Source organism: Sorex fumeus, unplaced genomic scaffold (assembly GCF_029834395.1).
Source record: "Sorex fumeus unplaced genomic scaffold, SorFum_2.1 ptg000018l, whole genome shotgun sequence".
Lineage (NCBI taxonomy): Eukaryota > Metazoa > Chordata > Mammalia > Eulipotyphla > Soricidae > Sorex > Sorex fumeus.
The window spans coordinates 30300353-30322615 of record NW_026606075.1 but is presented as its reverse complement, the minus strand read 5'-3'; the positions used below and the strand labels follow the sequence as shown (position 1 = coordinate 30322615).

The following is a 22263-nucleotide window of genomic DNA, read 5'->3' as shown; positions in this document are numbered from 1 at the left end:
CCCATCCCCAGCACTGCTCAAATAAAGTAACTGGGAGATACATTCTCATAGACTCACACATCTCGTAGAGATGACTTTTTAAAATCATGAAATGAAATGAAACATTTTTCACTTATAATTGATAGTTTCCTATTTTTGCTTAGTGTTTTTGAGACTCATACATTTACATTTATGTATCTACATATGTAAACATAAACCTTTGTGAGTATAAATATTCATACACATGATTCATCTCTGTGTTTTGGTTTGTTGGTTTGGAGTTAGGCTTCCTGATGAAAATCCTCTCTCTTAATGGTGATTTAGACATGATTTAGTCTTTCTATACCTCTATTTCTCACTTTTTTTTCTTTTAAGAGGGAAAAATAACACATAGCTTCTCCAGAGAAGGAGGGGAAACTCTAGAGTGCACATCTTAGGCAATTCTTCAAGGGATGCGGTGTGCCTAATTCTTCACTTTTTATATTAGAAATTAATGATTAAGTGAAAAGTAAGATAATACAAGGTTTATTACAATGTTTGACTCACATTAAGGATTTTATTTGGCCAACAGTTAAGGAATCTAATAGTATTCTAATATAAAAGATACGTTTACTCGAACTAGCTTCATAATTATATAAAGTTTCCATCTCCTGGTTGATATATTAAAATAGAGTGATAGCACAGTGGTAGGGCGTTTGCCTTGCGCGTGGCCGGCCCGGCCGAGCTGGGTTCAGTTCCTCCGCCCCTCTCGGAGAGCCTGGCAATCTACTGAGCATCTCGCCAGCGCGGCAAAGCCTGGCTAGCTACCCGTGATGTACTCGATATGCCAAACAGAGTAACGACAAGTCTCACAATGGAGACGTTACTGGGCCTGCTCGAGCAAATCGATGAACAATGGGGAGAGAGTGCTACAGTGCATATATGTACTAAAGACAGCCCTTTAAAGACAATTACATTTTTACTCTAATAATTATAGTTTACTGCACAATCCTCATCAGAAAAAAATTCAACAAGTGACTTCATTGACAGTAAGAATTGATATTAAAAAATTAAAAACGACCTCTGGAGCGCTCAAAATTCTAGTTGCTGCCTGTTCATCTTTGTTGAGAAAAATAGCTCCCAACAAATAGGTAGCCTAACCCCACTGAAGTCAGAATTTTGCTTATTGCCGTAGAAGCATGAGTCTAAACAGTGCAGACTTTCACAGCTGGAATGAGCAGTTCCCATATGGACCAGTGACAGTCTTAGGGCCATTCCCAGCACTGTGCCCAGAAGCCGTTCTAGGAGTTGTTGGCTTGGGGGACCACGCAGCTCTGGGCATAGAGCTGGGACTCCTGTGTGCAGCGTGTGCTCTCCAGCTCTCCTTGACTTTTGTCTTGGGACCACGCCTGGTAGTGCCCAGCAGCTTCTCCCACTCTGGCCTCTGGCTGGGCTGGGCTGCGGGGGAGAACTGTGAGGCACGTGGAATCCATTTCATATCTCCCACGTGAAGGCCTGTGCACCAGCCCCTTGGAACTACCTCCCTAGCCCAAGCTCTAGCCCTCTGAGCTCTCTCTCCCCCTCCCACTTGGCATTTAGTGTTTGTGTTCTGGTAGTGCTCAGAGGCTCTTTCTGACCCTGTGCTCAGGGGTTACGTTAGCAGTACTTGGCGGCTGGGGCTCCAGCTGGGCTTGGCCACACCCTAGGCAAGTGCTTTTCCCTAGTACTGATTTGGATTTAAAAAACTGTTCTGTTGCTTGTTTTTTGAGCCACACCCCATGGTGCTCAGGACTTACTCCTGGGTCTGTGCAAAGGGATCACTCCTGGCAGTACTCAGGGACCCTTTGTGGTACCATAGATCAAACCTAAGTCTGCCATGTTTAAGGCAGGTTCCCCTGCCCACTGTACTGTTTCTCTGGCCTACATTTTGGGGTTTTAAAACTATCATTTAAAACATTTCTCTGAGCTTAGAGTGTTTATTATTACTATCACTAATTTTATTTTTTTTAATTTTTTTTGCTTTTTGGGTCACACCTGGCAGTGCTCAGGGGACCATATGTGATGCCAAGGATTGAACCTGGGTCAGCCGCCTGCAAGGCAAATGCCTTACCTGCTGTACTATCTCTCCAGCCCCTATTTTATTTTTATTTTTAAAATATTATTTGATCTTGGGGCCACACTCTGGGCTTAACTTCTGGCACTGTACTCAGGGATTACTCCTGGTGGGTTTAGAGGACCATGTGGGGTGTCAAGTAGAACCCAGGTTGGGTATGTGCAAGCAAGAGTCTCACCCTCTGTACTATATCTCCTGCCCCTATTACTGATTTTAAAGGTAAGAAAAATAGTAGGTTTGGGGTTTGTTATTTTTGTTTTAGGGCTAGTGCTCAGGGGCTACTACCAGCTCTGTGTTTGCGGGAAACTCAGGCGGTGCTGAGGAACCATGAAGTACTTGAGACAAAACCCAGGCCTCCTTCATGCAAAGCCTGTGCTTAGGCAGTTGGGCTTGAGTGAGTTTGGAAAAAGATTGAAAGTGGGTCTGTTTCTCCTTTAATTCTCAGACCAACCTAATAGATTGGCAGTTCTAAAATTGAAGCCAATCCTATGTTCTTACTGCCTTTACAGTCTGCCTTTTTGAAAGTCATGGCATTCTGAGTGGAATTGCAGGTTAACTTAAATATAGATTTATTTGTAAATTAGAGATTACCGTAGTATATAGAGTGATTAAAAAATAATTGGTATGCCTAGATTTAGATTATTACTTAACTGAGACAATTTAAGTATTTTAATCTCATTTTCTTAATCTGTGTGATAGTTCTCTTCTAATAGTATTTCTATGAGGATTAAATTAGATCAAACATATACACTAATTATAGTATACATAATACTGAGAAATCAAGGTGATGGGACTTGGTGTGTCATTGTGTAATGAAAATTTGAAGTGTCATGAGGGATTATCAGATACCATTTTGATAATTTAATAACTTAAAGAGGACTTATTCAGTTCACATATTTTATAACTTGTTTTTTGAAAAATTATTTTGAGCAAAATAGTATGGTATAGTTACCTTAAATATTCTATTTTAATTTTTATATCTTAATTTTAGTTAAAATATTGTCATTTGGGTTTGTTTTTTAGGAAACAACTTATGGACAAGGAAAACAGGAGTGTCTTTAAAATCAGATGTACTGACAAAATCAAAAAGAAGAAAAAGAACTGATGGCGTTTCTGAAAATCACGAGGTTCAAACTCTTGGTGGCAAAGATGTTTCTCTCTTTCTCTTCAGAGCTTTGGGGAAAATACTATATTGTAAGAGTAAGAATTCTTTATACTATTTAAATTATTTGACTTTTAAGCTTAGAACTGGAAATACTTCCTGATTCAGATGTTAGAAGAAAGAGGACTAGGTCTAACTATATGTCAGGGCCTCAGACAAAGCAGGAAAACATTTTATTGAAGTATTTTTGAACTATGAGAGGAATGAAATGTAAAACTTAGCTATTCTAGGTATGGAAATCTTTCTGATTATAATTTGCCCAAAGTAAGACTTTTGTCCATTTGGACCATTTTTGTTTCCCTTTTTGTTTCGGGTCCCACCTGACAGTGTGCAAGACTTACTCCTATCTCTGCTCAGCACTTACTTCTGGCTCTGTGCTCAAGGATCATTCTTGGCAGCCCTTGGGGGAACCAAATGTGGTGCTGGGGATCAACTCTGGTGCCAGCTCTAGTTGGCAGTGTGCAAGGCAAGTGCCTTCACCCTCCTACTATCTTGTTCGCCCTTTCTCAATTTTGGGCTATACCTGGCAGTGCTCAGGGCCCAACTTGGGGCCTTTCCCATGTTAAACATGTGCTGAAGCCCTTTGACCAGCTTCCCGTTGCCAGTCCATCTGAACTCTTTATGGCAGTTTTTGGTGGCCCATAGTGCTCTCACACTGCACTCTGGCCACCAGCACAAGAGGCAAAGTCCTAGTAGTTGAGATTTCTCCGGATTCACTTCTGTGTCTGTGTCTTCACTAGATGCGCTCTCGCCTGGCAGAGATGTGCCAGCAGGGTGCAGCTGTTCAGCGCGTACCCATCTTATTCAGGCGTCGCATTCTGTCCTTGAGATGTCTGTGCCCCCTCAGCTCATTGTCTGTCTCCAGCCCCCCTAAGTTATCCCTCTTTGAAAAAAACACAAACTTTTTCATTTTTATTTTGGCTTTTTGAACAACACCAATGATGCTCAGGGGTCACTCCTGGCTCTGCACTCAGGAATTACTCTTGGTGGTGCTCTGGGGACCATATGGGATGCTAGAATCAAACCCAGGTGGACCATGTGCACGACAAATGTTCTACCTGCTTTACTGTTGCTCCAGCCCTTTTGGGGGGGCAGGAGTGGGAGGCATACCCGGCAGTTCTCAGGACTTACTTCTGGCTCTGCACTCAGGAATCCCACCTGGCAAGCTCGGGGAACCATATGGGTTGCCAGGGATTGAACCCACGTCAGCTGTGTAGAAGGCAAGCGATAGATACCAGCTGTACTCTTTCCAGTGCCCCCTGTTCTATATGTTGGAAATAATTGCTTTATGATTTTGATGAAAGAAAATTGAACTTTCATATTTTTAATCTGATGTTTGTATTTTATAGAGACTAAAACAATTTATACAAAATGATGAGAAAAAGTCTTAACCATAGTTAGGAATAGTTTTGTATGTTAGAACAAAATCACGGTCACGGTCCTCCCGTTGTTCATCGATTTGCTCGAGTGGGCCCAGTAACGTGTCCATTCGAGACTTTGTTGTTACTGTGTCTGGCATATCGAATACGTCACGGGGAGCTTGCCAGGCTCTGCCATGCGGGCGAGATACTCTCAGTAGCTTGCCGGGCTCTCCGAGAGGGGCGGAGGAATCGAACTCGGGTCGGCCATGTTGGCTGTGTGCAAGGCAAACGCCCTACCGCTGTGCTATCGCTCCAGCCCATTAGAACAAAATATAAAAAAATATAAAATCTAAAACACACCATATTTTGTGTGTGAAAAACTTGGGTTTGAGACCCAGCACCACTTGTTTCTCTAACCACTGTCTAACAGACAAGCAAATGATAATCAGGATTAACCATTAAAATAGACCTGTTATATAACAGACTCAATTGGGTTTTTTGTTTTGGAATAATGCGCAGTGATGCTTTTCTGGTATCATGAAATAGCCTCCCATTTTCTCATTAGCTTCCATTTTTTTTAATTTATTTTTTATTTTACTGGGGTTTTTTTTGGGGGGGGGAGGAGGTATACCTGGCAATGCTCAGGGATTTTCTGGTTCTACATTCAGGAACTATTCCTGGTAGTCCTGGAGAACAGCATGGAAGGTTGGAAATTGAACCCGGATCGCCATGTGCAAAGCTTTACCTGCTACACTGTCGCTCCAGCCCCGGTTTTTAACAGATTGCTTAGTATTTAGCATTCTGTACCTAAAATATTGAAAATCTTCTATTGAGAGGCACTCGCTGTTTAACACTACGTATAGTGTTGCTTTGAATAATTGCAGAAAATTTATTTTTCAGGAGCACCTCCAGCGGAATTAAACTCGCCACGATTGCCTTTGCATTTATCAGAGTATGAACGGGATACATTGCTTATTCAACCAGAGGTAAGGTCTTACAACTTGGAGTACTGTTCAGAAGATAGCTATTGTGTGTGTGCATCTACGTATGACTGCATTTGTATTAAAAAATATTTTCCTGTATGCTTTTCTTTTATAGGAAGTAGTGGAAATGTCACACATGCCTGGAGAGTTATTTAATTTATATCTTCATCAAAACTATGTAGACTTCTTCACGGATATAGATGATCTTGTGAGAGCCAGTGAATATCTAAGTTTTGCAGATATCCTCAGCAGTGATTGGAATGTGAGACCATTTGTCTTCAGTGTTTCTATGAATATGTCCTCAGAATTGAGAAAGAACATTTATTGATTATGTTTTGGGACTATATTTAGCAGTGCTCACAGGCTACTTCTGGTTTTGCACTAAAGGGTCCCATCTGACTGTGGTTGGGATGCCATGTGGTGCCAGGGATCAGCTCACGCCTCTGGCATATAGCACATGCACAACAGCCCACTGAGCTATTTCTCTGGCCCAGAGAGTTTACATTTATTCCTTTTCTATTCATAATATTTCAATACAGATTCAGGAGTTTGTTGTTTTTTGATTTGTTTTTAAAGTTTTTTGGAAAGTAGAGGAGAGAGGAAAAGTAACTCCCTGTGTAGGGAGGAATTTATTATCGGACCCAGTTCATTTTCAAGAATTTTGACAGTTTTGAAAAGCCACAGACGGAAAAGAACTGGTGCTTATACTCTGATAGTTTGAAAGAAGTTTGTTTTCTTTGAAAGCGAGGGATTGAGAGAGAGTACCAGATTTAAGGCACTTGCCTTACCTGCAGTGGACCTGGGTTTTACCCACCACACTACATATGTTCCCTCCAGTGCTGCTGTACAAATTTAAAATTAAAGTTACATCCTCACATTAGCTACATTTCTAGCATTTGATACATAGGAACCACTGTTGTGAGCAGCCTGCAAACAAATTATTTCTTGCTGCCCTGGTTTCATCAGAACATTTTTCAGTTATAAATGCTGAAAAAATATTAAATTTTTAAATGAAGAGGGGCTACAGTGATAGTGCAGCAGGCAAGGCCCTTGCCTTACACAGGACCAACTCAGGTTTGATCCTGCACCATATATGGTCCCCTGAGTCTGCTGGGAGTGATCCCTGAGCAGTCAGGACTAAGACCTGAGCACTGCCAGGTATGGTCCAGCATCAAAAAAGAAAAGAGTGCCAGCAGATTGTATAGGATATAGGGCTCTTGCTGACCATAAACATTCCCACCACTGCACCTGGTATCCTAAGCACCACTGGAAGTGACCCCTGAGTACAGGGCCAGTGGTGGTCCCTAATCCCCCCAAAATAAGTAACTTTTTGTTTTTTTTTATTTTGGCGCCACACCTAGTAGTTTTCAGAGTTAACTTCCTACTACACTCACAGATCACTCCCTCCTGCTCCCCCCTCCTCTCAGCATTGCCCAGTAGAACCCTGGAAGCCTCCAGGCATAACCTGGTATGACCCTAGGAGCTCCCAAGCACCACCAGTTGCAGGACTCTGGTGGTCCAGGCACTAGGGCTCAAGCAGCTCACACCAATGGGCCCTCACATTGGACCTTCACTGCTTAGACCGATTTCTACGGAGTGGTCCTGAGGCCCCTGACCACTGCTTAAAGGCCTCTCCTCACCTCACCTGCCACACACATCGCCCCAAAATAGTGACCATGTGGAAAGTAAATATAATTAGACTTTCGTTAATGTCAGTAATGCCTTCTCAATCTCTTATTTCTCAATTTCTCATCTTGTCTCCTTTATTAGACACGCTCGTTACTCAGGGACTATAGCACATCTATAGCTACAAGAGGTGTGATCCATTCCAACAAAGCCCGAGGATTTGCTCATTGTCAAGGAGGAGGATCAGGTTTTCGGCCCTTGCACAAACCTCAGTGGTTTCTAGTAAATAAAAAGGTAAAAAAAAAAAAAATCGTACACATTCAGTAGGTGAACTTTATGTGAAAAGCACTCTTATGTTTTTTAAGTTAGAAATCTGGGACCTGGAATGTCACTCAGTAGTGGGGTGTTTGCCTCACATATCTGCAGCCCTGGGATTGAATTCCAGCCCTGCAAAAATTTAGAAAAAAAGATAAAAGAAAACTAAATGTTTTATTCATAGAAATAAATAGTTGCTAAGGCCCACTACTTGTTTTAGAAGTACAATAAACAGGTCACATGGGCTGGGGATTTATTTCTTTCAGTAGAGCACATGCCTACCAAATGTATGTCAGGCCTCCTGAGTTCCACCCTTGGCCTTACTACACCAGGTATGACAGTTACTAAAAAAATAAAAGAAAAATGGCAGGTCTGGGGATATGGTTCAGTGGTAGAACGTATGCCCTGAATCTGAGACTCTTGAGTTCAGTCTCTAGCAACTCCCCTCCCCCTTTTAAAAGGCTATCACAAGCACTATCTTAAATGCTTTGTGCATCTTTGTGTTTGTAACTCTGATGGTGCTCCGGGACTAATCTCAGTGGTGCTTGGGAGGCCATGCAGGGCTGGAATCAAACCAAGGCCTTTGACATGCAAAGCATGTGCTCAGCCTATTAAAGCTATCTCTAGGCCAAGGTTTATCTTTTCTTTTTTCTTTTTTTTTTTCTTTTTTCTTTTTGGGTCACACCTGTGATGCTCGGGTTATTTCTGGCTCTACACTCACAAATTAACTCCTGGCAGTGCTACCCTATGGGATGCCAAGTATTGAACTTGAATGGGCAGCATGTAAGGCAGATACCCAATCTGCTTAACTATTACTGCCACTGATTTTATTACCTCCTATCCACATCCTATTTTTTAGCCCCTGGACTAAGCCATGTCTAAAGTACCTTTCAGCTCTAAAATAATGTGGCTAAATAATTTTAATTTTTTTAATTATTTTTGGCTTTTTCGGTCACCCCCAGGGATGCTCAGGAGTTACTCTTGAATCTGCACTCAAGAACTCCTGGCGTTGCTCAGGGGACCATATGTGATGCCAGTGATCGAATTTTTTTTTTATAGCTGAGTAGTATTCCATTGCATAAATGTATCATAGTTTCTTTTTTTTTAATCCAGTCACCTGCTCCTGGGTACTTAGTTGTTTCCAGATATTGGTTATTGTGAATAGGGCTCTAATGAACACGGGATTGCAAATGTCTTTTATAAAGAGTGTTTTTGGGACTTGGGGTAGATACCAAGAAGCATATGGAAGCTCAGTTCCTTTTATTTTTGAGAAGTATTTATATTATTTTACAAAAAGGCTGAACAAGTCTGTATTTCTCATCAACAGTGAATGAGTGTCCCTTTTGCCATATCCATACCAGCATTAGTTGCTTTTTGGGGTGTTTTGTTTGTTTCGGGTTTTTTTTTGGGGGGGTGGTTATCTGAGCCAGTCTCTGGTGTGAGATGATTTGCATTTCCTTGATGATTAGTGATGCACAACATTTTTTCATAGGTCTTCTTGCCGCTTTTGTTTTTTAAATTTTTCTACTACCATAAATCTTTTTTTTTTTAATTTATATTGCTTTTATAGCAAATGTAAGTAATTGTATGGGGTCCAGAGCTGTAGCTTGGTGGCAGAATATATGCTTCGGTAGTTTCTTCTTTTTGGGCCACATCCAGTGTTGCTCAAGGCTTACTCCTAGCTTTGCATTCAAGGATCATTCCCGGAGGGCTCAAGGGACCATCTGGGTAACAGAGATCAAACCCAGGTTCACCACATGCAAGTCAAATGCCCTACTATTACTCTGGCCCCTACTTTGGTAGTTTTAATCCTTGTTTGCTATCCCCAATACTAAGTGAATGAATGAATATGAATGAACAAATGAATGTGTTGTGTAAGTAAAATCTTGATGAATGGGGGCTGGACCGATAGCACAGCGGGTAGGGCATTTGCCTTGCATACGGCCAACCCAGGTTCGATTCCCAGCATCCCGTATGGCCCCCTGAGCACCACCAGGAGTAATTCCTGAGTGCAGAGCCAGGAGTACTATGCATTGCCGGGTGCGACCCACAAAACAAAACAAACAAACAAAACTTGATGATAATGCTAGGACATTATAAAAGAACAATTGGAAAACCTCTTGAAAGTATACTTTTATTATATAAACCCACAATTACAACATAGTAAGCTTTATTTAAGAATGTATAAATAGCTTTTTACCAAGATGATGCCAAAAGCCAAGAAGGAAGACCCTGCCCCTCCCAGAGTTGAAGCCAAAGTCAAAGCTTTGAGGACCAAGATGGCAGTGCTGAAAGGCCTCCACAGCCACAAAAAGAAAAAGATCTGCATGTCGCTCCCCTTCTGAAGACTCACAATGCTGTGACTGTGAAGGCAGCCCAGATACCCTCCTAAGAGCGCCCCAGGGGAAACAAGCTTGGCCGTTATGCCATCATTACGTTCCCTCTGAACACTGAGTCGGCCATGAAGAAGGTAGAAGATAACAGCACACTTGTGTTCATTGTGGATGCCAAGGCCAACAAGCTCCAGATCAAACAGGCCGTGAAGAAGCTATGACATTGATGTTGCCGAGGTCAACACCCTGATCAGGCCTGATGGAGAGGAAAAGGCATATGTTCAGCTGACTCCTCACTATGATGCCTTGGATGTTGCCAACAAAATTGAAATCATCAAAACAGCCCAGCTGCCTAACCCTAAATAGAATTTTTTTTTCACTATATATATATAGACAAAGTCTGTAGCACTGTCCTCCCATTCATCAATTTGCTCGAGCGGGTACCAGTAATGTCTCCATTGTGAGACTTGTTACTGTTTTTGGCATATCAGATACACCACGGGGAGCTTGCTAGTCTCTGCCATGCGGGCCATACTCTTGGTAGCTTGCCAGGCTCTCTGAGAGAGATGGAGGAATCGAACCTGGGTCAGCCCATGCAAGGCAAATGCCCTACCCACTGTGCTAAGTAAGATTCAAAATGAATAAAAAACAAGAATATATAATCATTTAATTTTTTTTTTGTTTTATCATTTTCTTCTATATAGTACCGAGAAAATTGCCTGGCAGCAAAAGCACTTTTTTCTGACTTCTGCTTACCAAGTTTATGCCTCCAGACACAGTTGTTGCCGTACCTTGCTTTGCTAACCATTCCAATGAGAAATCAAGGTAAATACCAGTTTTTATTTTCTCTGGGAGTTAGTTTTAGAACATTAATTTTTGTTCGATTCATTAAAGAAATTAAGTGATAAATTGTATAAGTGAAATGAAGTTCTTTATTGGGGGGTGGGGGACATGGGATCAGGGTGTGTGGTTTGGGGCCATACTTGGGGCAACTTGGGCCTTACCTGGTATTGCAGAGAATCCATCCTGGACCTTCACAATTGATACATAAGCTCTCACCTATTGAAGTGTCTCCCTGGCCCCAGTATGATGAGGAGCTACTGTTAGCTCTGTGCTCAGGGATTGCTCCTATTGGTGTTCAGGGAACCCCATGCGGTGTTGGTAATAGAACCAAGGTTTACCGCAAGCAAAGGCAGCACCTAAACCCATGCTATATCTCTGACTCCCAATTATTTTCAAATAGAAGATCTAGAAATGTGATTCACATCTCAGAGAAGAGATATGGTAAATCTCATCCTTTGCATGGCGGACCTAACATACAATCTTGGACACCATGCACTTAAAAAAAGGGAAAAGAAAATAAAAGAGAGGGGCTGGAGTGATAGCACAGCGGGTAGGGCGTTTGCCTTGCACGCAGCCAACATGGCCGACGCAGGTTCGATTCCCAGCATCCCATATTGTCCCCCAAGCACCGCCAGGAGTAATTCCCGAGTGCATGAGCCAGAAGTAACCCCTGAGCATCGCCGGGTGTGACCCAAAAAGCAAAAAAAAAAAAAAAAAGAAAAGAAAAGAGACTTACACTATCCCCATATATAATTTGTTTTGACAAATTGTACAACTAATGGGCATCACTTTAAGTTTGCTCATGTCACTTCCCGTGCATAGTATGCTCTTTGATAAATCAGTGGGCAAGCGACTCTTATTTTTTTGTCATTTGTGTTTCTGGGCCACCCCAGCCAATGCTCAGGGCTTACTCCTGGCTCTGCACTCAGGAGGACCATTTCATGTGCCAGGGATTGAACCCTGGTTGGCTGCGTGCAAAGCAAGCACCCTACACTGTACTATCTCTCCAGCCCCTGAACTATTTTTTAAGTACACAGTTCAGTATTGGCAATTATATTCACCTTGTCTTCACATTTTCATCGTGCATAATTGAAATTACATTTATTAAACATTAACTGATACCCCACAGCATCTGCTTCAGTGATTTGGTTTTGTTTTGGGGTCGGCTACATGTAAGGCAAGTGCCCTACTCATTGTACTATCTCTCCAGCTTCCCTGTTTTAATAATTTAATGATTCTTGGAACCTTGCAGAGTGAAATCATAAAATACTAGCCCTCTTTTGAACTTACTACTTACCATATCAAGGTTCATTCTCTTTTTTTTTTGCATGTATCAAAATACCATTTCCATTTTTAAGATCAAAAGTTGAATAAAATTACATTGTATGTATAACTACATCTTGTTTATCCATCCATCTGTCAGTGAACATTTAAATTGCTTGTTGCTTTCACCCTTTTGGGGGGAGGGGGCGGGGGGTTGCTTGGGCCACATCTTGCTGTGCTCAGGGTCTACTCCTGACACTAGCAGTTCTCAGGATCCATGTAGGTGAAGCGAATAGAACCTTAACCCTTGACCTTAACCCTTAACCCTTGAGCTGTCTCTCCAGCCCGTTTCCACTTAAAAAACAAAACTGTTTGGAATCATGTTTGTTTGAGTTTGGATGTACAGATACCTCCTCGAGGCCCTATTTTCAGTCTTGTTGATTGTATATCTAGTAATAGAATTATTATAGTAGGTGGTAATTCTATTTTTAAATTTTTGAAGAAGTGCCTTATCCTTCTCCGCAGCAGCTACGCTGTTAGCAGTGCATAGGCTTCCGGATTCTTTGCATCCTTGACAAGCCTTGGCATTTTCTGTTTTGGTATTCATAATCCTTGGAGTGTAAAATAGTATCCTATGGTTTTACTGTATTTTCTTTACGTTGTTTGTTTCTACCTAGAAGTGATCAGTATTTTCCTAAGTAGTGATTTTAAAATATCTTTTCTTATATTGGCCATTTGTGGATCTTCTTGGAGAAATACCTGTTTACTTTTTTGTTTTAAATTTTTGTTCCAGGTCAAATTTCTTTCATCCAGGATATTGGAAGGCTTCCTCTGAAACGACACTTTGGAAGGTAAGCTGATAATTATTTCATAGGCTGTTCCTAAAATGTCTTGGATGTTATCTATTTAGTTAATCAGCTTAACAATAACTCTGCCCCTCAGAGTTATTAACTCTCAGAGCCCGGCCAGCTACTGAGAGTATCTCACCTGCACGGCAAAGCCTGGCAAGCTACCCGTGACATATTCGATATACCAGACACAGTAACAACAGGTCTCACAATGGAGACATGACTGTGCTCGCTCGAGCAAATTGATGAACAGCGGGAGGACAGTGCTACAGTGCTGTCTATTTAGTATACACTAACTGTAGTTAGCCATGTGCAAGCAAGCACCTGACCTGTACTATCTCTCTAGCTCCAGAGAATATTATTTTGCATTTTTTTTATTTTTTAAGATTTTATTATTGAATCACTGTGAGATCTTTACAAAGCTGTTCATAATTAGTTTTCATTCAGACAGTGTTCCAACACCCATCCCTCCACTAGTGTACATTTCCCAGCACCAGTATCCCCAGGTTCCCTCCATCACTTCCTCCTCCACCCAGTCTTCTCTCTTTTCTTCTCTGTCTCTGTCTGTCTATCTGTCTGTCTCTCTCTCTCTCTCTCTCTCTCTCTTTCTCTCTTTCTCTTTCTCCTCCCCCCCGCCTCTCTCCCAGAGAATTTTTTAAAATTCTCTAATTCAGCAAATCTTGCATGTCTGAAAATGCTTTTTATTTTGGGCCCCACACCTGGTTGTGTTCATGGGTCTCTCACCACTCAGAGCTCAGGTGTAGCTCATGGTGAAGCTCAAGGACCCCTTTCGTGTTAACCCATTCCTCAGGCATGTATGCTAGTCCTTTGAGCCATCTCCCCAGCCTGGAATGGCCTCCTCCCCCTTTTACCCCCCAGCCCTTGCCAAGAAATTTCTTAGCCTATGCTTGAAGCTTTTTGGAACCATGATAACCCCAGGAGACAACATTTTCTTATTTCTTTAGTGTAGAAAATTGAAGGATCTGTCTTTGGGGTGGAAGGAAGGTCTGCTTTTGGTGGGGGGGAGGAGAAGGTGCTTAGGCCACACCCAATGGTGCTCAGCGCTGTGCTTCATCTGGCTCTGTTCTCAGGGATCAGTCCTGGTAGTCCTCGAGGAGACCATATGTGGTGCTGGGGATAGAATTGGGGTCAGCTGCATGCAAGGCAAGTGCCTTAGTCCCTTCATTATCTCTCCAGCCCCGTATTTCTTATATAAAAAATATACACACATATACATACTGTTTTATTGAAAATGGCTTTGAGGCTAATACTAGTAACAGGCACAGCCTCTATGTTTTATCTATACTTAGCTTATTTGTAAGGTTCAAATTATATGCTCTGGTCTTTTTAAAAGGTTTAAAATACCTTGCTTCCTGGTTGTTGGGATAGTTGTAAACGGCACCTATTACTTTGCCCATCTCTTCTATCACTGCTCCTCAATGGAAGTCTTGTGTCCCTGGGCTTTTTTTCCCTCCTCAGATCGAATACAACCTTTGTAATGCTAAATTGGGTGGGTTTTTTCTTTTTTTGGTGATTTTTGGCATAGGTATGTGGAATTTACCTGTTCTATTTTAAAAAAAAAACTATTTTTTTGTTTGTTACTCCTGACTCTGTGTTCAGGGGTCACTCCTGGCGTATCTTGGGGGGCCATATGGGGATCAAATCTGGATCAGCCACATTCAAATCAAGTGCCCGCTTACTGTTCTTTCTCTGGGACTTTCTACAAAAAGACTGTGGTGCTTGAATCCTAGAGTATTACACTTCTGAGCTCTGATAAGAGCTCGTTTCCTTTTATAAAATTTGGTTTTCCCCTTCTAGCCCTCTGACTCAAACAGAACCAACTCTCTTCATCGGCTCCTCTCTCCCCAAGGTTCTGACATCAAAAATCAAGGGAGGATAATAAAAGACAGTTCACAGTTTTTATTGGTTCAGTTACTTAATCTGACATGAGGCAGGTTTTTATCAGTGTTATTACAACGAGAAGTACTGTTAACTTTTCTTTTGCACTCTTTAATATTCAACGTATTTGCTTTTATTTTTATTTAAACTTTTAGCACTATCTTTGTTGCAGTTTTCTATCATTCAGCCTACCCCTTATTTTTTATATATTTAGCTTGTTTCTAGCTATTATTGTTACATTATTATTATTATTATCCCTTGTAGCTAAATCATCTGCATATGAGATGCTGTTTCTGAAAGATGCATTCCAATAAATGAAATAATTGGATAGTGTATATCCTGCTTTTTGAGCATTTGCTATATATTGTCAGATTATTTGCCTGTTTATGTTTACTTAACAATGTATTGGATTTCTTCCTTTCTCCTAGCACTTGCCAAGACTGGGTTTTAATTTTAAAAGGTCTATGTGAGTTTAAAACATCACAATAATAGCTACTTTTTTCTTTTTCTTTTTGGAAAAAACTTTGTTCTTGTTATTTTAATTTTCATTTGTTATATTCTATCCCAGCAGTGCTTGGAGAACCAGAACCATTCGACTATAGTTTTGTCTGGCTTGGACCAGCTGTGGTCAGGCTAGTGGTGTTGGGGGTCCACCAAGAGCCACACTCATCTTTCAGCCGACAGTGTACTCTGGGGGTACCAATTTTTCACTGGGCAGTTTCTAGGGGTCAGAAGGCTTGAACTCAAGGCTTTGCACGCGCTTGGTGTGTATTTTAGCATCTGAACTGTATTTGCTCTCTAATTTCATCTTTAAAGTTACAAATTAAGGGTGAGGGATCTCAGAGGACTGAAACACATGCATTCCGTGCTAGAGACCCAGGTTCAGTCCTTAGCACTGCATGATCCCCTGAGTACCGCTGGCAGTGAATCCCAGGCACTGCTGGATATGGCCCAAAAGTAAAATAGTTTGAACAATTCCTTCATAGCCAGTTGCACATTTCTGTAAATTTCTTTTTACATTTTATGTTCTTTAAAAATTTCTTCCTCTCTTTGCTTTAGACTTATTTACAAATTAACTTACTTGTCCCCTCTTGGAGAGCCCGGCAAGCTACCGAATATGCCAGACTCAGTAACAACAAAGTCTCCAATGGAGACTTAACTGGGCCCGCTCGAGCAACTTACTTGTAAGTTGCAGTTAATTCAGTCATAGAACATGGACAATTTGAATACAGTGAGAACAAGGTAAAAATAAAATAAAAAAAAAAAGAGTAAAGGCTATGGTTTTATAGTCCTCACACTCTTGTTATTTAAAGGACTCCTTTCCTTGGGTGATCAGTAATACTTGCGCTATGAATCTGGCACAGGTTGAAAATGGAAGCACTGACTGACAGAGAACATGGAGTGATGGACCTTGATAGTGGAGACGAAGCTCAGCTCCTCACAGGTCAGCCTGCAAAGGAAGCTTCGAGTGATCCTGCTCACAGAACTGACCTGGAAACCTGCTTGCTTCCTTTAAGTCAGAATAGTGGAAGTGATCTGCCAGCCAGCCAGCCTCGGCCCTTCTTAGCCCAGGAGGATACAGACGAGGAAGAAGTCATGGTCATAGAGGACTATGACAGTGATGGGACATAGACACCATGCTGCCATCACATCGCTACTTGACTGATGCTCATATTGCTTTTACTCAGTGACAGAGAGAGAGAAGATACTTTTCAGGTGACTTGCAGTTTATTCGTTCTTGCAGTGTTTCAGCACAAGGAACTGACTCCACTGTCATCCTGAAGTAAATAGAAGATGCAGCCTCTAAAGTAATCTCTTACCCTTTTTTTGGGTTGGAATGCAGGCCGCACCCTGACCTGCTGGTCCAGGTAGTGGCCACACCCAGCAGAGCCAGGGAGCCTTGCTGACCCCTGGGTCATGCAGAGCACATGCTCCACATTTTCAGCCTCATCCCTGGTCCCTGTAACTCTTTAGTATTTATTGAGTCTTGTGTGTGATACCAGAAGTATATCCGAACATTATGCTAAATCTCAAAATGTGAAGGAACTGAAAATATAGAAAGTTTATGGGGGTTGTAAATATGAAATGTAAAATAGTTCATGGTTACAGTTATAAGTGTAATTAAAACATCTGTGCCTTATTCAATTTCCTTGGTTTCTAGCTTCTCAGATACTATCATTAGCTATTGTACAATGGAGTAGTTTACATTCGGAAGAGTTATTTACATAATTTATATGAGAATTAAAATGTTGAACTTCTCTCTGTTTTCTTCCTCTTAACACGCCCAGCTCGCACTGTTGGCCTTGTATCACTCCCCGGTCATAGTCCATAGTCCACTGTTGTTGTCCTTTCCTACAGTCAAAAAAAAATTTTTTTTTTTTCAAAAAACAGACACGGAAGAGACTGCCACCTTGTAGAGAAACTTGGTGGTGAGGGTTTAGGGGGCCCTTCCCCAGCCTTTCGCGGCGGGGCGGGGCGGGGCGGGGCGGCAGGCTGCGGGGCCGGAGGGGGCGTGGTCTGAGGGGCGTGGCCTGCGGGAGCCCCGCCCCGGGACTCGGGCGTTTCGGTGCCGCGGGCGGCGCGCAGGTGAGTGGGGCGCGGGCCCGGCCCGCTTGCTTGGGGTCCCGGGTCGGACTCGCGGGGGTCGGGGGTGGCGGCGAGACCTCCCGGGGCGCCCTTCGCGGCTGCCCTAGCCGGCGAGGCCAGCGTGGCCGGGCAGCGGGCGCCGGCCGGCTCGGAGCGGGAGCGGCCGCGGGCGGCGCACAGGTGCGCGGCGGGGCGTGCCCTTCGGGGCCGCGGGGCTTCCGGGCGCGGGAACCGGCCGCCCCCGACGTCGTTCCGGCCACTCGGGGGCCTGGGATTGCGTTTCCGGTCGGCAGAGCGCGTTGGGCCGGCACAGCGCACCAGCGGCGGTGCTCCGGAGAGACCCGGGCAGAAGATTCTCCGCCTTTTCATTTCAACTCCCCGGGACCGCTCCCAACCCCCAGGAATCCAGAAAGCCCCGAGAATCGGCCCTTTTCTTGGTCCAACCCCTCCCGGAGGCGGGGATGCTCGACGGTGACAGGCGGACGCCTACCACACTTGCTTCCCAGGGCACGGAGTCGGGTTCTGGGCTGGAGCAGAACAAAGACCCGCTGCGGCTCAGCGCAGAACAGTCTCCGGTGGGATCAAAACCGCGGACCCTTCTAGAGTCACATCCTTGGCTACTCGACCGTCCTTTAAATGTGTATTATCTACGGCTTTGCATTTAAACTCTGGTAAGGTGGTCTAAGTTACATGAGTCACAACAGTTAACTCTTCAGGGAAACACTTTTACCAACGAGCTAAGGCTGGAGAGTTGTCCTGTAAAATGTATCTATAGGGTAACTATAGGGAGCGACTGTAAAAGTTACTCAGGTTACTTGTGCTTTTTTGCTTCTACTTAAGAAAATGTTTCTCTGCTGTAGTACTGTGCTTTTCGAGAATTTCAGCTCTTTAGACAACCAAGAGAGAAGGGAAAGACCCGTCCGTCGCTCTCGCTTACAGAGCTCTTGCTTTCTATGGCACTGCAGGAACTGTTGTTACAACAAAATGTCTAAGGGAATTACCAAAAAATACTTCTGTAAAAGGAAACTGGAGGGTCCCCTCGGGAGGGTCGGAGTTGAGACCTCTGCTCCATCTCCACCCATTCCCGCGGAGGTTGTATTGAATCTGGGATCGTGCACATCTCCTAGGTGGAGACTGCGCACTTGACAGCCCCGGCTGGGTTTCTAACAGGAATTACAAACTCCACCGCGCTGCTTCTCCCCACGGCAGAAGCGGTGAAGAAATGAAAGGGTGGGGAAATGTTGCAGATGAAATTATCTGATGTCTGGGATTTGCTTCAGAGTACTTATTGGCAGAGGGTATGCCGACAAAAGTAGACGGGTCATGAATAGATAACTAGTTGAATTAGATGAAGCTGCTTGATGAGAAGTTATGGGTTCATTCATAGTAGATTTTATTAATTTCAAAAAAAAATTTTTTTTTTTGCTTTTTGGGTCACCCGGCGATGCACAGGGGTTATTCCTGGCTCATGCACTCAGGAATTACTCCTGGCGGTGCTTGGGGGACCATATGGGATGCTGGGAATCGAACCCGGGCTGGCTGCGTGCAAGGCAAACATCCTACCCGCTGTGCTATCACTCCAGCCCCGATTTCAAAATTTTTTTAACTTTATTTAAATACTGCGGTTTACAAAGCTTGTTCATAATACAGTTATTTCGGGCGTTCAGGCTTCCAACACCACCCATGTGACCTACCCTCCTCCACTGTCCCCAATTTCCCATCCAGCCTGGCCTCCTTAGGCACAAAATTATTTTATGTTGCTTGTTACAACAAAATGTCTAAGGTAATTACCAAAAAATACTTCTGTAAAAGGAAATTTGTGAAAATTGTTAAATCTTATAGTGGGGGCTGGAGCGATAGCACAGAGGTAAGGCGTTCGCCTTACAAGCGGCCAACATGGCCGACCCGAGTTCGATTCCTCCGCCCCTCTCCTACTGGAGAGCCCGGCAAGCTACCGAGAGTATTCGATATGCTAAACACAGTAACAACAAAGTCTCCAATGGAGACATTACTGGGCCCACTCGAGCAAATCGACGATCAACGGGAGGGCCTTTACCTTACCTTTTTTATAGTGGGGTCATTAAAGTCTTAAGTACTAAATGAAATTTATTGTTTACCTAGAATTCTATATTTTTCTCCATTTTTTAATTAAATATTAAGGCACCATTGGGACGGGAGTGATAGTACAGCAGGTAAGTGTTTTGTCAACCTGGATTCTATCCCTGGCACCCTGAGCACACTGGAGTAATTCCTAAGCAAAGAGACGGGAATAACCCCTGAGAGCTTTCATGTATCACCCCAAAAGAAAAATAAATACATAAACAAACAAAAAAGAAATTAAGGCACTGTGATTTACCCAGTTATTCATCGTTGAATTTCAGGTTGACAATGTTCCAACCCCAGTCCCACCAACAGTGTCAGCTTCCCTTCACCAGGAAATGCTTTATTTTGATAACTTTTTGTAAGTTGCCTTGGAGCCTCATGAACAGCATGTAGGGGGACGTGTGCTGCTCAAACCCAGGGCTCCCACATGCGCAGCACTTGCTCCAGACCCGTGAACCATCTCACTAGCCCTTTCTGCTTTTTTTTTTTTTTTTTGCTTTTTGGGTCACACCCAGTGATGCTCAGGGGTTACCCCTGGCTCTGCACTGAGGAATTACTCCTGGCGGTACTCAGGGGACCATGTGGGATGCTGGGATTCGAACCCGGATCGACCGCATGCCAGGCAAATGCCCTACCTGCTGTGCTATCACTCCAGCCCCTCTGCTTTCTTTTTAAGTGACTAGAACTCCTTCTAAGTGCTTCTCTATGGCAGCAGCAAATCTCCTTTAAATAACTGCTCTGGAGAGAGTGGTGGACGTGTCATCGCTGCTGTTCTGGGTTGTGCATCGAGGGACTCTTTATCCCCTCCCTTTCTGCTGTTGCCTACTCAGGCTACACACTTCAGCTGTCTTCACGTATGTGAAGACACATCCACGGTGGCTGTGTTCCAGAGCCCAGCAGTCTCTGGCAACACCAGGGTCACAGCCAATAGAGTCCTAGGGACCTCTTGGGCTCTGTGGGTAGCATCAAGGTGCCACCCCTTAGTATCATACTTCCACAGCAGGCATTTTAGCCACCGAGCCAGCCCAGACCCCGTAATCTTAACTTTTGGTGACTTTTTTCACTGCACATGCTTCAGATGTACTGTCAATATTTTAAATGTACTGTCAGGTGTTAATTTTGTTTTGTTTCAGGGCCACACCTGGTAATGCTCAGGGCTTACTCCTGGCTGTGCCCTGAGCCCTTTCACTCCTGGCAGTGCGTGGGGGACCATATGGACTGCCTGGGATTGAACCCAGGTGGACTGCATACTATCACTCTGGCCCTAATGCTCATATTTTTCGGAAAATCTCTCAAAGTGATTTCCCTGCACTAGGAGTGAAAGGGCTCTTCCCTCCCTGCGTGTAACATACTTCTCCCAGGCCATTCCAAGGCAGAGTTGAGTGTATAAAAATGAAGAGTATTTGCTGACCCATCAAGTAATACTCAAACCCGGAAATATTTTGATTTGGGTCTCTAAGGAAAGAACTCTGTTTGGGATATGATGGCAGCCTACATTGCTCACATTTAGTCTCTGCACTTTTATGTATTTTCTGTTTGTTGGTCTCACAGATAAATGAGACTTACATATTTGTGTGTAGGGGGGGATGGTGCTCAGGGCTTAATTCTCACTCTGCTCTGAGGTCACTCCTAGCATGCCCAAGATCAAATTGGGGTCAGTTTTGTGCAAGGCAAGTGCCTTAATCCTCTTAACTTTTTTTTTTTTTTTTTTGCTTTTTTGAGTCACACCTGGCAATGCACAGAAGTTACTTCTGCCTCTGCACTCAGAAATGACTCCTGGCAGTGCTCGTGGGACCATATGGGAGGCTGGGGATTGAAGCCAGGTCAGCTGCGTGCAAGGCAAACGCCCTACCTGCTGTACTATAGCTCCAGCCCCTTAACTTTGTTTGTTTGTTTATTTATTTATTTATTTACTTATTTTGGAGCTACAACTACAGTACTTTGAGGGGCTTCTCCTACCTTGGTGCTCAGGGGACTTTGTGGTATCTTGTAAACCCTATGAAAAATGCACCCCGCCTGTCAAGCACTCTTACTGGCCCTTAACTTCTCGGTGTTTTAATTCAGAGTTAGTATTTAAATTTCAAATTTCAGGGCCCGTAATGTGGTTCAAGAGGTAGATTATCTCTTGCATATAGGGGGCCCCGGGTTTGATCTCCAGAACAGCACCGCATGACCCCTGAGCCCCAGCAGGAGTGACCCTCAAGCACTGAGCCAGAAGTACTCCCTGAATACTTCCAGGTGTGACTCTAAAGCAAAATTTTAAAAAAAAAACACTTTATTTTTTTGACTGCCCGAAATCTGCATATGGACCCCAGTGCCTTAGAGCAGGCCTCCTTAAACTACTTTTCACTTGTGACCCCTTTTTTCTAGAGAAATTTTTATATGGCATTGAGTATATAAACTGTACATACACAAATCAAATGTTTACTTATAATAAATCATAAATTTAAAATAAAAATTTCATGGCCCCACATTTAGGGACTCTACCCCCTAGAGGGTTGCAACCCACAGTTCAAGAATCTGGGACCTTCTAAGCCTCAGAGCGAGCCACAGAGCCTTAATTTCCTGAGGCCCCCGTGTCTGCTGGTCTCAGTCCCAGTGGCTCTGCTCTTTGTACCTGGTAGTTGTGCTGTCTCTGATTGCGGGGCTACAGGTTGTTTCCGGTCACACTGTCGCCAGGTGTGTGCGATGCTTCAGCAAAAGGGAGGAACCCCTGGTATCATTGCGGCTAAAATAGGTGTGTGTGAGGAGCCAGTGGCGATAACTGGCTAAAGCGCTTACATCCTCGAGCCCCGGGTTCAGTCTCCAGCCCTGCCCAGTGCCCCTGAGCACCAAAGGTGTGGCACCCCACCACCACCAGCAAAAAGGCG

The 22263-nt window shown here is 43.5% G+C and overlaps 1 protein-coding gene across 1 annotated transcript in view; it reads left to right on the top strand.

The window, feature by feature from the left end:
- The window catches only part of RAD17 (RAD17 checkpoint clamp loader component), a 34779-nt gene extending 17817 nt beyond the window's left edge, over positions 1-16962 (top strand). Inside the window, exons 10-16 of the mRNA XM_056112503.1 lie at positions 3095-3271; positions 5495-5580; positions 5693-5839; positions 7348-7497; positions 10556-10676; positions 12751-12808; positions 16069-16962. Coding sequence (XP_055968478.1) covers positions 3095-3271; positions 5495-5580; positions 5693-5839; positions 7348-7497; positions 10556-10676; positions 12751-12808; positions 16069-16336 — 1007 coding nt within the window. The 3' untranslated portion in view covers positions 16337-16962. The remainder of the gene's footprint in view (positions 1-3094; positions 3272-5494; positions 5581-5692; positions 5840-7347; positions 7498-10555; positions 10677-12750; positions 12809-16068) is intronic.
- Positions 16963-22263: the final 5301 nt, after the last annotated feature.